At 39.6% G+C, this 16588-nt stretch overlaps 1 protein-coding gene across 4 annotated transcripts in view; it reads right to left on the bottom strand.

Moving 5' to 3' along the window:
* The window catches only part of tns2a (tensin 2a), a 71659-nt gene that overhangs the window by 18314 nt on the left and 36757 nt on the right, over positions 1–16588 (bottom strand). For 3 of the 4 annotated variants that reach the window (XM_075476140.1, XM_075476142.1, XM_075476143.1), the window contains 8 exons: positions 11746–11784; positions 11285–11326; positions 8867–8916; positions 6324–6507; positions 5996–6046; positions 5786–5908; positions 2456–2520; positions 1913–1996 (listed from right to left, as the gene is read on the bottom strand). In XM_075476140.1, coding sequence (XP_075332255.1) covers positions 1913–1996; positions 2456–2520; positions 5786–5908; positions 5996–6046; positions 6324–6507; positions 8867–8916; positions 11285–11326; positions 11746–11784 — 638 coding nt within the window. The remainder of the gene's footprint in view (positions 1–1912; positions 1997–2455; positions 2521–5785; positions 5909–5995; positions 6047–6323; positions 6508–8866; positions 8917–11284; positions 11327–11745; positions 11785–16588) is intronic. The other variant, XM_075476141.1, reaches the window with a different exon arrangement.

Genomic DNA, 16588 nt, shown 5'->3' with positions numbered 1-16588 from the left:
TGACATGTTATCTGTCATCTGTATTTATAGTGTTGTTGTATGTGTGTTATATAATCCTTTGTACTGTGTGTCTTGATTTCTTTTTGTTTGTATGGACCTTGAGTCTGAAGCTATAGCTTCTTGAATCTTGACACATTCCGCTTGCCGTAGTTCAAGAAGTTGCAGCGCACATTTGAAAACGTGAGGCGCTAGAGAGCAAATTCATTCAACTTTGCAAAATAAAATTGCACCACTAGATGGGGGAAGAAATTACATAGTGTCCCTTTAAAAGCAGACAAGGACATGACAAATATATAAAACTTTTCCTTGAACTGTTTTCTTTGCTATGTTAACCCATTGACGCCGGTTGTTGCGTAGCGCAACATTGTTCATTTATCATTATTTTCAAGACGCATGCAGCATGTAATGCACAATAATTGGTTCAAATACACATGAGGTGGGTGTTTTCGATTAGCCTGTTCTGCAATAGTGCGTTTGTAGCTAATTTGACAGCTCGGCTACAATGGCTGCGGTTAACGAGACATACTGTGACAGCGATGGAAGTGATGTGGAGTTGGAAGGGAATGATCAACAGAATTTATTAGAGGAAGAGAGGCAGTCTGCTGGATTTCGCACCCGACGTCAACAAAAGTTTACTCGTACACCGGGGCTGAAGGTGCCAATATCTGAAGATGCAAGTCCTTTAGTGTTCTCACATATTTTCACTGATGAAGTTTGGGATATGTTGGTGACACAGACAAACTTATATGCGGATCAGGCGCGCGGCCACACACCATCCAACTCGAAGTGGAGCCCCGTGTCAAAGCAGGAGATGAAATCTTTCATCGGTCTCTGCCTAACTTTTGGAATAATCAAACTACCAACTCGCCGGGATTACTGGAGGCAGAGCAAGTGGCTGTATCAGACAAATGTCGCCCGAGTGATGGCACGAGATCGTTTCGACATGATCTGGAGGTAATTATTTATTCTTGCGCTGCATTCTGACGACTTCTCATTCTTATTTGAGTGGCGTTGGCCTTATGTCAAAAAAAAGAGAGCCCGTTGCAAATTACTGCAGTATGACAACTATGATGTTTTAGAAGTCGTGTCACTGAAGTATACAGTATAACTGCACAATGCAAGATATATTGCAGGTTTTTTTTTTTTTATCATTCATTATTATTGCTGATATTATGATTATGATTTAGTTATAGTATAGTAACAGTATAGTAATAGTAGTATAATAAATAGCAGCATTGGGTATTATCCTGAATCATAAAGCAAAACTACATGAACCAAATGTCCAACATTGATAAAAAAAAAGTAATACAATCCAGCCAGCGAAAAAAAATTGAATTTTTCTTAGGTGTTTTCAATAAATTGTTTTTAGTTCAAAAAACCCTCAGGCATTGGGGACCTTTTCTAAAAACTGTCTTAGGCATTGAGCAGCCTTTTTTGCAGGTGCTTTAGGCGCCAATGGGTTAATATCCAGTTGACATGACAATAGGCTTGCTAGCTATGTTAGCTTTTTGCTAGCAATTTCGTTGCCAGTCCAAATCACGTGGACACTTTTGCAGTAGATACAGAGATGATGGAGAAGCATTTGAACTTTTCTTTGAACTTTTTCAGAACTTTTTATTACAAAAGAAAGAGCACAGTTTTTTTTCAAGAATGTTACCAATTGATAATATTTAACAGCTCTGGTGACAGTAAAACGCGAGCATAGCAAGATGCGAATCAGCTTCCATTCATTCTATGATCAAATACTATGTTTATGAGTAAATATCTAAGGATAAAGTTGATATTATGATCGTAATGCTAGAAGATTCTTGTTTTCTCTTAAATAAGATTAATGCAATGACCTTAGCTACAATGTTGACCACTCCAAACCACCCCCTTCTTATTCCCCATTGGATCATCCCATGGCCTCTACCTGTTTTGGGACGGCTGTAGAGAAGAGGACACCTTATCTTCACAAAACTTCCTCATGGCGAGAGTACTGAGAGCCTGGTCCGCCCTGCATATAGATGCACACACACACACACACACACACACACACACACACACACACACACACACACACACACACACACACATACAAAGTGCTTTAGCCAACAATTTCCATCATGGGATTTCTGCACCAGACTCTCTAGATGCCAGAAAGTACATGGAGAGGATACAGCTGGCATGGGCCACAGGATAAACCAGTTTCCACTGTTCCTGTGCAGAATCCAGAGGGCTTAATTTATCAAACGAATTATCAACAAAGTCTGCATATAAATAATTTTCCTGCACATCAATAGATATACTGTTGAAATAAGCTTTTAACATCACTCGACGTGTAATTGAATAGCAGAGTTTACATCCAAAATGCTGCACATTGGCTTAGAAACCTTAAATGTATTCCATGTGTGGGTATTCTGACGAACAAGAAATGTCAGTTGTGGCTTTGGACGTCTCCAACACACACACTCACCCTGCAGAGATCTTGCTGTAGTGCATGTAGGCCGCAATAATCACTCCTGTTTTACCTTTGTTGCCCTGTAGGAAGCAGAGGGAACAACAAGGGGAAAATAATGATGAACTGATTTCATCCACAGGCACTGTAGGTTTTGCACAGCTTGTGAGACCTGGTTGTTTCCTCTGTGGTGCCACAACAGGAGAAACGACAAGACCAAAACAGAGCAGACAAGGCAGGGACATGAGAGATGTGGAAAAGCCGTGGAGTTCAAATTAAAAAGCTCCCTGTGGTGGTTTTTCTTCACGACGGGTGCTCCATACTTCCTGACACATTCCAAAGACATTCCAGCTCCGAATTCCTAATGTGACCCCTCTAGATACCAGTAGGAAGTCTCCTTCCACACACTTAGCACAAATTAAAGCCTGTTTAACAGAGTGCGTCTCTCAGTGGAGGAATTCTCATTGACAACAACTTGCTTATTCTCCTTCTTGGCGTGATCTCTAGCAAATAATTTCCTGTCGCAGGAATGTTCTGGAAAGTCGGCAGACCACAGAAGTAGTCTGGTTTTACTATTTTCAATCCTCCGGACCAAAACCAATAAATAAAACAGGTTTGTGGGAGCTCTGTTATACTCCTACTCGGCTGATTACTCAGCAATGAAAAAAGTATACTCTACTTTTTCTGAAAAGTTTAAATAAATAAATAACTACGGTAAAGCCTTTTTTTTAGCGTCATCAATTCGCAAACGAGGCGCCATCCTGTCATTCAGACGTTCACTTTTACGTTAATGTTCCTTCATTCAGAAATGCCAGTGAAAGTGACGTAAAAAAGCCATATTTAGCACAATATTTACCATTCATCAAATCAAATCAAATCAAATCAAATTTATTTGTATAGCACATTTCATGTACAAACAGTTCAAAGTGCTTTACATAAAATAAAAGCATTGCAGCAGGGAGTGCAAGAAGCATTAAAAATACATAAAATAATATAAAGAGAAACAAATAAAATCATTTAAATGAATTTAAAATCAGGCAACAGTCTAGATAAGTTAAAAGATATTTCATGCATAGACACATGAGAAAAGAAATGTTTTTAACCTGGATTTAAAAATGTCTCCATTTGGTGAAAGTTTAATCTCCACTGGCAGTTTGTTCCACTTGTTCGCAGCATAAGAGCTAAATGCTGCTTCTCCATGTTTAGTCTGGACTCTGGACTGGACCAGCTGACCTGAGTCCTTAGATCTAAGAGCTCTGCTGGGTTTATATTCTCTGAACAGATCACAGATGTATTTTGGGCCTAAACCGTTCTGGGATTTGTAAACCATCAGCAGGCTTTTAAAATCTATTCTGTGACTGACTGGAAGCCAGAGTAAAGATTTTAAAACTGGTGTGATGTGTTCAGATCTCTTAGTCCGGGTTAAAACTCTAGCAGCAGCGTTCTGGATGAGCTGCAGATGTTTAATGCTCTTTTTGGGAAGTCCAGTTAAAAGAGCGTTACAGTAATCGAGTCTACTGGAGATGAATGCATGGATGAGTTTCTCCTGGTCTTTTTGGGAGAGGAAACCTTTAATTCTGTTGATGTTTCTGAGATGGTAAAAAGCTGCCTTGGTGACAGCTTTGATGTGGCTGCTGAAAGTCAGATCTGAGTCTATCAACACTCCGAGGTTACGAACTTGGTCAGTGATTGTAAGGTCCCGAGTCTCAAGATATGTACCAACGCTGACCCTCTTCTCTTTGCTACCAAACAGAATGATCTCAGTTTTGTCTTCATTTAATTGTAGAAAATTCTCTCATTCAGGTGTTTACTTCCTCCAGACACTGACACAGTACGTCTGCTGGGCTGCAGTCGTCCGGTGACAGAGACACATAAAGTTGTGTATCGTCGGCATAACTGTGATAATTGATGTTAAAATTCTGCAATATCTGACCCAAAGGGAGCATATACAAGTTAAACAGAAGAGGTCCAAGAATTGACCCCTGGGGGACTCCACAAGTCATGGCCACTCGCTCAGATTCATAGCTGCCAATAGTAACAAAATAACTCCGGCCTTCTAAGTAGGACCTGAACCAGTTAAGGACCGCTCCAGAAAGTCCAACCCAGTTTTCCAGCCTGTGCAACAGGATTCTGTGATCTACAGTATCAAACGCAGCGCTGAGGTCCAACAGAACCAGGACTGAAACATTACCAGAATCAGTGTTCAACCTAATGTCGTTTAACACTTTGACCAGAGCTGTTTCAGTGCTGTGATGACGTCTGAAGCCTGATTGAAAGTTATCAAGACTTCCACTTTCATTCAGAAAGTCGTTGAGCTGGTTAAATACAACTTTCTCAATAATCTTGGATATAAAAGAGAGATTAGAGACAGGTCTGTAGTTGTTCATCATAGAGGCGTCTAGAGTTCTCTTCTTTAGGAGTGGCTTAATGGCAGCTGTCTTTAGTGACTTGGGAAAAATGCCTGATGCCAGTGAGCTGTTAACTATTCGTAGGAGGATTCATGCAAGACTTGACTGTCAAAGTCAAGTGTAGTGTATCAGTTTTCCCACAACAACGTTTCATATAGCATAATAATTCATACTAGCGTGCCGGGACACTCATTGGTTGTGGTTGTCAACTAAAGACAACAAATGAAACCAATATCAGCCAACAATAACCAATAAAATTATTGGTATCCAATCAGACAGTGACTGAAACCTTTAGCTGCAGCTCAAACACCTTTAAGCATAATTTTCTGTCCTTCACTTTAGCTTAGACATGTTTTTAGGGTCTAAACTAAACAGACTGCCAAGAGAGATTATAGCAAGTGTAATTTTTACATATTTTATTCGTTTAAACTTTGGAGGGAAATTGAGACATTCTTACTCCAATCCATTTATATGGCAGTTACACAGTGTTCAAGAATAAATAACCAACATTGTTGGTGGCTAAAACTGGCTTCATCCCAACCCTTTAATGTCCTGTTCTGCTGTTTGGTATGACATATTCTTCAGTGGCTATTCTGTATCATACTCAAATAAACCAGCGTGAGCAATGTCTCCAGCTAGTTTTTGGTATGTGATGTTAAAACTGTACTGTACTTTTACCATTAACCATTTGTTAGAAAACACTGATTCTTATTATAGTGTCCTGGTAATGAAAGGGTTCCTCAGTGCGTACATTGAGGGATTTAAAAAATCTAGCTTCCTATGAATATGAAAATTGCGGTCGTAAAAATGACCAAATTAACAGCAATTCCAGCTTTGATGCAACAATGTTACGGCACTTCTGCCACATCTGTGTGTCTAAGAGCCTGGGAAAAAGTGGGATGTCTGTCTGAAAAGGCCCGGTGGCCACCTGAACTCTGACCTTGCAGTGTAAGACCACCACGTGCTGGGGGTCGGAGTTCAGCCAGTTCTCCATGGCCTTACATATGGCGCAGATCTTATCCAGTGGCGGGGCGTGGAGGTCAGGCCAGCCAAAGTCATGAACCTGGTGGTGGAAGGTGACAAGATAATAAGATTGTGTGATTTTTTTTTGACATGACGATGATGAAAGGCAGAAAAAGAAAAGCTGTACCTTTGGATTTAGTCGAGTGATATCGTGACGTCTTTCAGAGAGATTCAGGAGCTGAAAAAGAAAAGATTTTTTTTTATCTCTCCTATACTCTGTAACGGTAGCAAATTATTATTTAAATGATCTCCTTATGGGTGTGACAGAAAAACAAAAAGACTGCTTATTTGTGGGTTGCTGTGGGTAAAGTGAACATGCCAACATCCATTGTGCAACAGGCATTATCTGCAGAGTATAACAACACGCTGACAATACGACAAACAAACTATACATCTTGTGAAAGCTACTGTAATTATTGTGTTTCAGTTGACGTGAGGGAGCCGTGTTCCCTCACCAGAAACTTGTCCTGATGTTTGGACTTGAGCATGGCAGCCACTTCTTTCAGGTTGAGCCGGTACCGCTGCTCCTCCAGCTTTGGTGGGAAAAAGACAGAGATGATTCTCTCGGTGATGTACGTCAGGTCGAAGTCGTAGTGGCGCTCCATGACGCGCTCCATCACACGGTCCACACTGAAGCTCCTAATGAAACGCAGAAAAACAAATTGGAAAAGAGAGAAATGTAAGCGTATTCAGTGGTGCTTCAATGTTTGTTTTTTTTTAAACCTCTTTAAAACCTTAAATGCTTTAATACAGAATTGTTCTATCAATGGCACCAAGTTGTCTTCACTAAGATAAAGCAAGCAGGCCCAAACCATGATACTGCCACCACCATATTTCACAGAGGGGATACACTGCTGCCTGCCATGTTTTGGGACCCATTGCGATTTCTCCTCGCAGCCTTGCTGTGTACACCATTATTGTCCAGTATTTTTCTGATGGAAAGCTCATTAACATTAGCCAATAGGAGACGTGTGGTCTGTAACCTCACAGACTACACGTCTTCGGACTCTTCGAAGCCGATAAACTGGCTCTCTGTGAACGTCTGTGTTCGAGAAGAAAAACTGAACGAATTATGAACTTAAATTCCATATATTACGCTTTGTTAATATTCTTTATCTACGTAATCTTCAGGTTCTTCTTAGTGAATAATCTATAGACCGCTGCGGCCTTCTGCACCTGCAACGTTACGTCCTCTGCAGGTGCAGCCCGTTGGTCCGAACGATCGGACCTGGGTCCAGATGCTTTAATAACGCGTACACACAAAGCCCATGTATTTCTTCCACACAAACTGGTATTTGTAAAAGACAAATGTGTAGCAAGAATGCATTTATCAGACCATACGTACACACATTTTTCTGGCAAAATAACACTGATATGAGGTGGAAATGGAAACATTTAGACAAATAATTTACCATAAAACTATTCCCCCAGACCTTGCACAGTCTAATTTAGTCTTCTTTCTAATTTTGTTTCTCACGGTCAGTTTTCACCATATTCTCTAATTTACAGTAATTGTGGGTAACATATGTAACCTGTGGGAACTGAACTTTGAACTAGTTCATGAGAAGCATGAACTTGCACAACACTGCTAATGAGACTTTTTAAAAGAAAACAAATGTTTAGGGTTCATTCTAATGATTTTGCACAAGACTATCTCGTAGTCTAACACACTACGACTGTGATGTGCCAGCTGGTGTTTGTTTTGGTCGCTGGTTTATAATTAGACAATTTCTCTTTAACTTCTCCAACAGTCGCTCTGAATTTAAAGAGCAGATCGCTTTTTACCCTTTTAATCCAGCAGTTTTTAATCTGTTCGAGATTACAGAACTGAAATCACAAAGTAAAACTGATCTCCTTTTTCCCTGCTTCACTAACGAGCGTCTCAGTGTTATATTCAAACTGCGCCTCTTTTTCATTTTAACGTTTGCCGTCGTCATGCCTATTTAGTTGTGGTGCAAACAATGTATTTATATGCAAATGAGAAGTTAGGGGAGTGGCTAAAATCTATGGCTAAAAATGGGAATGTGTTTTCATGATGATTTTTAATTATAGAAAAGAGAATGAATAAGATGTACATAAGCATTGCTTTAATCTGGCAAATCTGGCCTTTGTTTTAGTCCTGAACACAGTTTTATGGATCTTATTCCTGGTTTTTGCAGCTTGTTTGAGTGCTTAGACGTAAGCTGACATACTGTATTAGGGGCGATTTTTGCCTTTTGAAACCGCTGGTTCTTGACATCTGTTTGGTGAATAAAAGATCTTACTCTTGGAGTGATCTTTGTTGGTCAACCACTCCTGTAGAGGGTGACGGAGGTCTTGAATTTCCTCTATTTTTACACAGTATGTGTGAGTGGTGAAGTCCAAACTTATCAGATGTCGTTATGTAACTTTTTCCAGTCTGATGAGCATCAAAACTCTTTTTCTGAAGTCCGTATAAATCTTTATTTGTACCATGATATGCTTTAACAAACTGCTCCCTGTTAAAAAAAAACAAGGTGCCCACTTCATTTGATTATCATTTAACTAACTGAAACCACCTGACTCTAATTCTAACTTTAAAATAACTTAGTGTGTCACATACTTTTGCCAATAAATAAATGCTCAAAGAAAACCATTTTGTCCGTTCAATTGAGTTTTCCTCAATAACTTCGGTAAAAATCTGATGATTCTGATGAACACTATTTGGCTTTCATGCAGCCCTAAAGCTCAATATGAAACCTCACACAGAGTCTGATGAAACTCCCGGCTGGATGAACGGGGAAAAAAAACGACAAAAGAGGAGGAATGGGAAAGTGAGAAACTGGATACTGCTTGTAACATGAGGGTCAGATCAACTTGCTCCATCACATGCGTGACACTAAACCTTCCACTGAGAACAAAGGGGAGAAGTTCATTAGTCTGAGGAAAAAGTGCAAAGGGCACAGATTAGAGCAGAGTGGAAACCCATAGGCATTACGTATTAGATTAATTCCTTAGAAATTGCCAGGAATGGCTTTACCTTGGCAGGGTGTTTCTCTGTTTGGTATAAGTTAGAGACTTGGTTGATCCCTGTGGGAAAAAAAACAGAAAATACTATAAACACTGGTGGCTAATACATACTACAATGATTAAATGTTTGATCCATTTGACATAGTTGTGACAATTCAGTCAACTTTATCCGTATTTGTTTTTTTGACAGGTTAAAAGTTAACCTTCAGAAGTTCTTGAATGTCTCTTTTGAAAAAGTCAAAACCCAGTCGGCTGCATGTTTTCTGTTAGTTTCTTTTGTGGAAATTAAAGCTATTCAAACGCCACAAAGAGAAAAGATCAAACTGACTAAAATATCTCAACAACCGTTCAATTAACTGGCATTAAATTTAAAACAAACTTGGTGGATGTCTCACCAACATTTGGATGGACTGTTATAAAATTTGGTGCATTCATGATCCTCGCAGGTTGAATTGTAGTCACAGACTTCGTATCATTGAATGGACGGTAGGGCTGCACAATGTATCGAATTTTAATCACGATAACGATATATATCACGAGCGATATTTAAAATGCGTCATTCCGTCCATAGAACGCTCCATATTAAAGGTGTTTTCAAAGATCCTCCGCTTTAACCCTCTCTGGTGTTTTTTTAAAGCCACTCTAGCGCTCCGTAAACCACTGTCTGATCACATGCCCCCATGAGCCAATCAGAGTTGCTCCCTGCACTGCGCAGTTTAGTTTCTAGATGTAGACACTAGTCACAGAGGACAAAGTAACTTGGCGAACATACCACAACAGGTAGCAGTCGGTCTCATAAGCTATAAACAATCTTAACAGAGAAAACAAAAAATGTCTAAAGTGGCAGAGGGCGAGGCCGAGGAGCTTGTCCCGAGAACCGGATCGTCATCCATTGTGTGGAAGCATTTTGGGTTCCAGGCGAGTGACACAACATAAGAAAAGGTGATATGCAAAGAGTGCCGTACGGTTGTGTTGGCGCCACAAAGCAACACAACGAACCTCTTTAGCCACTTGAAAACACACCATAAAGTTCAATATGATGAATGTATGAGGACCAAGAAATGCGTTGCAAAGACTAATCATCCCACAACATCAACTCAGGCATCCATCGAAGCGAGCCTCTTTAGCGCATCACCATACCCAACCACCTCCCAAAGACACCGTGAAATAACGAATGCAGCCGCATTTCATTAAAATCAACAAATAATCGTGATAATTAATCGTGACATCAATATTGCTCAAAATAATCGTGATAATCATTTTGGCCATTATCGTGCAGCGCTAATGGACGGACCCTCAAAGATGATGACTGGCTTTTTGTCATACAGCCGTTGGTCTTTGTAGCCATAAGTGACCATATTTGAACAAAAGGCTGGATTTGAAAATCAATGTGTGTTTATTTTGAAGACTTATAGGTTTAACATTTAGAAATTATTTTCAGAAGAACCACCCAAGATGGAGCCAGATATTCTCAGAAGGATCCAGGGATGCCATTGGTGGTTTGCACCTTGAGGCACTTCCACATTGGCTTTACGTTTGATAGCTGAAAGCTTCGTCCATCATTTATTCAGTCTATGTTTGGTAATAAAACTGATAATTTAGTAACTCCATGTGATTTCATCAAGCACTCAACGTAAAATACCTGTTGCAACGACGTGTTTAACACTTACATACCTGCTGAACACGGGCATATTGGTATTAGATTATCTAGTACACTAAACTATTCGCAGTCAATTGAGAATTAATTTTCTTTTATGACAGAAAACTGACTTTCTTTGTTCAACTGCATTATTTTTTTTAATGAAGTTAACAGTAAGGTGCATTCGGAAATAAATAAATTGGGTGGATAGTAAATTCAGGTTAATTACATTAAACCAACTTTTGTTCTGTTCAAAATCGTCCCGTCATGCCTCCAACCCCAAATGGTGGAACCATTGTCTTCAACCAAAACTTCAATGGAGCGCAAATAAACAATAGCTTGATGTCCAGTAATCGAATAAAGTGGAGCAAAGTGTTTACAGTCTCCTGTTAATTGATTGTGTTGTTTTTGGTGATCCATTTTATTAAAAAAAACATAATTCACAGATTGTTATTGTATAATTCTGAACCGCTGGATGACTCATTCATGTACCTTTAATCTTGTGTGTGCATGTTCCAGTAGCAGTATATTAACATTTTTTCGTTGATACGTCATTTTAAATGATCACTTTGTGGTGTGTAACAAGTACTACTGGCTAAGATCTCATTTTAATTAGTCTAGTATGTACTAACTCAATTTCAATTGACGCCACAAACTCATTTTGGCAGCTTTGAAAACATTCCAGATTGTGTGACATTGGAGACTTGGAGAGAAAGGGGAAGATACTGAGAAAAAAAACATGAAAGTGAGGAGTAGGAGGAGAGAGCATGGAGGTTAGAGTGTGCTCACCATGTGTTGAATGTGTCGAGAAGGAGCGGTTCCTCTACGCTGCTGGATGTGATGGAAGAGGCGGTGGTAGGACAAATGGGAAGAAGACAGTGAAATTAAGAGGAAGCAGGGCAATGGGAGGCGGTAGAGAGGAGGTGGGAGAAAGGGGACAGGGGAGGAGGCAAAATAGAGGAAGGAAAGGAGAGTTAATAAAACAAATAAACTCCTTAATGGATAAACATGAATACTTCCTACACCAACATAAACTATTTTTTTTCCTCTGAGCTGAAATTCTGCAGTGCTCCAGGAATGACCTAAAGCTCCAACCGAGCTGAGGGCTCGGCTTCCCAGAAGGAATTCAGCTTTGAGGAAACCATACAGTGGTTTTGAGGAGTCAAACTATGGATAGACAGAGTGGGAAAACTTGTCTTCTAGACTGAAAGCTCTTGAGGAAAAGAAATGAGTAAAGGAAGGGGACTAACCAGATCGTTGGAGGGAGCTGGTATACATGCAGAGGTCACCTGGAACACACAAAGACAGCCACAGGTAAAGATAAGTCTACTTCAAACACACAAACACCAGCTTAGAAACAAAACAAAAATGAGTGAATGAAAATAAAAACATAATTTTTGCTCTAAGACTGACAGGATCAAAGCTTATAAATAGTTACAAACTATTTCTTACACTGTGACTAAGATAAGGTTTACTAAATCAACAAACAAACAAAAAAGTTATTAAATAGTACTCTAGAGTGAAGTTTTTCAAGATGTTCATTAGCTTCATGGAGCTAGCCTAATATCTACCTGTTAGATATGATAATAGAGCCGGCACATTCGTTATCTTCATGTAAGCTAGCCTAATATCTACCTGTTAGATATGATAATAGAGCCGGGACATTCGTTATCTTCATGTAAGCTAGCCTAATATCTACCTGTTAGATATGATAATAGAGCCGGGACATTCGTTATCTTCATGTAAGCTAGCCTAATATCTACCTGTTAGATATGATAATAGAGCCGGGACATTCGTTATCTTCATGTAAGCTAGCCTAATATCTACCTGTAAGATATGATAATAGAGCCGGGACATTCGTTATCTTCATGTAAGCTAGCCTAATATCTACCTGTTAGATATGATAATAGAGCCGGGACATTCGTTATCTTCATGTAAGCTAGCCTAATATCTACCTGTAAGATATGATAATAGAGCCGGGACATTCGTTATCTTCATGTAAGCTAGCCTAATATCTACCTGTTAGATATGATAATAGAGCCGGGACATTTGTTATCTTCATGTAAGCTAGCCTAATATCTACCGGTTAGATATGATAATAGAGCCGGGACATTCGTTATCTTCATGTAAGCTAGCCTAATATCTACCTGTTAGATATGATAATAGAGCCGGGACATTCGTTATCTTCATGTAAGCTAGCCTAATATCTACCTGTTAGATATGATAATAGAGCCGGGACATTCGTTATCTTCATGTAAGCTTGCCTAATATCTACCTGTTAGATATGATAATAGAGCCGGACATTCGTTATCTTCATGTAAGCTAGCCTAATATCTACCTGTTAGATATGATAATAGAGCCGGGACATTCGTTATCTTCATGTAAGGTAGCCTAATATCTACCTGTAAGATATGATAATAGAGCGGGACAATCGTTATCTTCATGTAAGCTAGCCTAATATCTACCTGTTAGATATGATAATAGAGCCGGGACATTCGTTATCTTCATGTAAGGTAGCCTAATATCTACCTGTTAGATATGATAATAGAGCCGGGACAATCGTTATCTTCAGGTAAGCTAGCCTAATATCTACCTGTTAGATATGATAATAGAGCCGGGACAATCGTTATCTTCAGGTAAGCTAGCCTAATATCTACCTCTTGAATTTAATAATGGAGCCAGGACATTTGCTAGATTGGGGGTGCTAGGATAATATCTACCGATTAGATATGATAATAAAAGGGGGACATTTGTTATCTTCATGGAGCTAGGCTAATATCTACCCACTGTAGCTTCATGGATCTAGGCTATATTATTCTCTTTGCTAACAGCAAACAGATCTATTCATAGTTAGCATGCTCTTTCAAGCTCGCAATCTTTCTTCAAATGCATATTCAAAATATCAAAATAAATACCCACAAGTATCCGAAAGTCTAACTTGGTTCAATGAACCAAATCTTATGAGAGAGAACAACATGCCGGTCAGAAATTTGGATCATCAAACAATAGAAACACGCAAATGCAAAAAAATCATGTAATTTAACCTCATACCTCAATTAGTCAAACACTATCAAGGCCAAAACATTGAAAGGAGCTTGGACATCATTTGATGAAGAGCAGAACAAAATGTAAAACTACTTCCAAGCACTTAAGTGTTGAGTAAACACAAATGTAACTCTTGTTCAAGAACGTGTTTATGAAATGTTAAGTATGTGAAAATGAGGAGCCAAATACGCAGAACACAGCTGGAGGAGCCCTGGTACAAACACACACATACAGAATGACACATCCGATTCCCATGTCTGTTACGGGCCTGCAGGTCAATGAACTGTAACCAAAGGAAGCCAGAGCTGAACAGCAGCTCTAATGGAGGGGGCTGAGGGCCACAATCATGCTTACGTAACACACACACGTGCATTAACACGCACACATACACAGGGTCGTGTTCCTGCCAAATAACCCTTTTCGAACTGTTTATTTGGATACAGGAAAAGGGCAAGGGCTTGTCTATATTTCATTGTGCACAAAGGGGAAGTTACTCAGGCCCTGAACCTGGGGGTGTGTCACCACACTGTCTGTGTGCTGCACGGCCACATTAAGATCTCCTTCTTCCCCTTCTTTCTTTAGCATAAGCCTCCGTCGCTGGCTGCTGCTTCTACGTAAGTACCGACATCAACAGGAAGGCCGAAGAACTGATAAAGAGCTAAATTGAGACGTGCCATGTTTGACAGAAGTCGTAGGGAAAAGGTTCAGGTTGAACACTGGCTATCAAATGACTAACTGGACAATGTTCCTGAATGAGTCACTCTGAGAATAAATGTTTCTTTTCCGTTGCTACAGGGCACTGAATTAAAAATCTCACCCTGCATGCTTTTGTTTTGTTTGGTTTTGTTTTCATCCCCTGACAGGTCAGGCTATTATTTCTTTAATTCCCACTGGGGGAAACAGGTCAGTTTCATTATATAAGTCCATTATTATTTCTCAGTTCAGAGAATGTGAAGCAACCCATTAAGTAACTCACATGTGTCTTTCTGTTAACAAACTCTAAAGTTTCACCCAAGTTACTACTGCAAAGCAGGTCCCTCCTTCCTTTTCCGAAAGAAATATCTTTTGGAAACTACTGGTTTTCTTCTACTTAAACTTGTTAGATCTGGGTAGTGAGCAAAAGAATGAGTTCACAAATACAAGTGGCTGAAATGAGTTCCCTTCAGAGGGTGGTTGGGCTCAGCCTTGGAGATAAGGTGAGGAGCTTAAACATCCAGAGGGAGCTCGGAGTAGAGCCGGTGCTCCCCCGGATTGAAAGGAATCAGTTGAGGTGGTTCATCTGGTTAGGATCCCGGGTTTTTGGGAGGAATTACATATCCCATCTGACCTTGAAACGGAGAGTGTCCCTAGGAACCGGGATGTAACCCTGGATAAGTGTAATAAATGGAAGGATCAGTTTGAACTAGGGATACACCGATACTGGTATCGGGCCGATACTATTCTAATATACTCGTACTCGTTAAAGTTAACCGATACCATGAACCGATACCAATTTATTGCGTGAAGACCACGATCAGAGGGTGGCTTGTCATTTTTGTTGTATTTTTTTAGATTGGCGGCTCGGGGAGATGTCGAAATAATCAGGAACAGTGTGGTTAGGCTAGTGAGACCGAAACCTGTCTTCCTATTCATTGCATTTTTTTTGTGGTAGAAGTATCGGCATCGGTACTCGGTATCGGCATCGGTACTCAGATCCAAGTATCGGTATCGTATTGGTTTGAAAAAAAGTGGTATCGCTTCATCCCTAGTTTGAACGTCTTCAGTTCGAACTGGTCTTTACAATATGTCTTTGTCACTCGTGACAATAGCTGGTGAGAGATTCGTACTATTTTGGAAACGTCCGTTAAATGAAAAAAGTGTTGAATGAACGGATTGAATAATGTGTAGACGGTGTGTTGCTTCTCTGAGTGTGCTAAAAAGCAACTATATTCCTGGACTAAGAGTGAGATTCAGTGAATGTTGTGTTATGCTGTTTTCTGACACTTTTCCAATAACTGACATAAATTCATATAAAAACACAGAGCTGTGAATAATTGTGAAGTGACTGCAGAACGTAGACTGATTGAACTGTAACTGTTAAGAGAAATCAGAAATTATGAGATGGTCAATTCAGTTCTACAAAACAAAATCAGTTTATTATTTATAGGGTTTTCCCTGTTTTGTAACATATTTTCCTGGTTAAGATTAGGCAGTAAAACTACATGGTTAGGTTTAGGAGAACACTCTGGTTGGGTTTAAGATGCACCGCCTCAAAATGCTAGGCCTGCGTATTGGACAATGACAGGGAAATACATTGTTTCATAAAGTCTACACGTTGAAAATGCGACCCCTAAATGCGACCTTTGGAGTTGATCTGTCCTAACAAAATGTGTGACATCATCAGAGTGAGACAAAGGTTGTTTTCAATCTGATATCTCAACATTTCAGCCAATAAAATCTTTACTAGAAGTACAAGCTTAGAAACCTAGATAAAAATGCAACAGTTATCCTGGTTTCTACTGGATTAGGGTAGTAAAGTCCGAAGTTTTGAAAGCAGAAGCTTTACATGTAACCACAGTGATCTTGCCGAATTTAAAGGTGATATTTACTATTTATTGCCCCATTCATTTTCCAATTCTACTATTTTGACACTTCTTATCCGCTGTATTAACCCTCCATTTCCCATCATTTGACATTTTCCCTGTTAATTTCTCTCTTCATGTCCCTTAATATGCATCTTGTACTGCATCTTTGTCTTTTTCCTTCCTTCTATTTACCACCTTTTAACACCCTCAATCCATAAACCACCCCGTCTTATCTATTCTAGTATTCTTATAATACGACAAATATGGAGAATAGTGCCTCCATAATCATCTTGTATCAGGCTTTTTCGTTTCAGTAACATTCCTACATTTAACCGTTTAATTTGAACATCAAGTACAACATGAATGGACGTTAACCTCATCAGGAAAGGCCTCATTCTTGCCTTGATAGGCTTGTTGCGAGCCACGCTCAACAAAAGACACGCCACATAACTCAATATGAAATCGGATGCTGGAAAATGCAGCA

Source organism: Odontesthes bonariensis, chromosome 10 (assembly GCF_027942865.1).
Source record: "Odontesthes bonariensis isolate fOdoBon6 chromosome 10, fOdoBon6.hap1, whole genome shotgun sequence".
NCBI classification, from domain to species: Eukaryota; Metazoa; Chordata; class Actinopteri; order Atheriniformes; family Atherinopsidae; genus Odontesthes; species Odontesthes bonariensis.
Note: the sequence above shows the minus strand (reverse complement) of the source record. Positions and strands in the feature narration are given on the sequence as shown.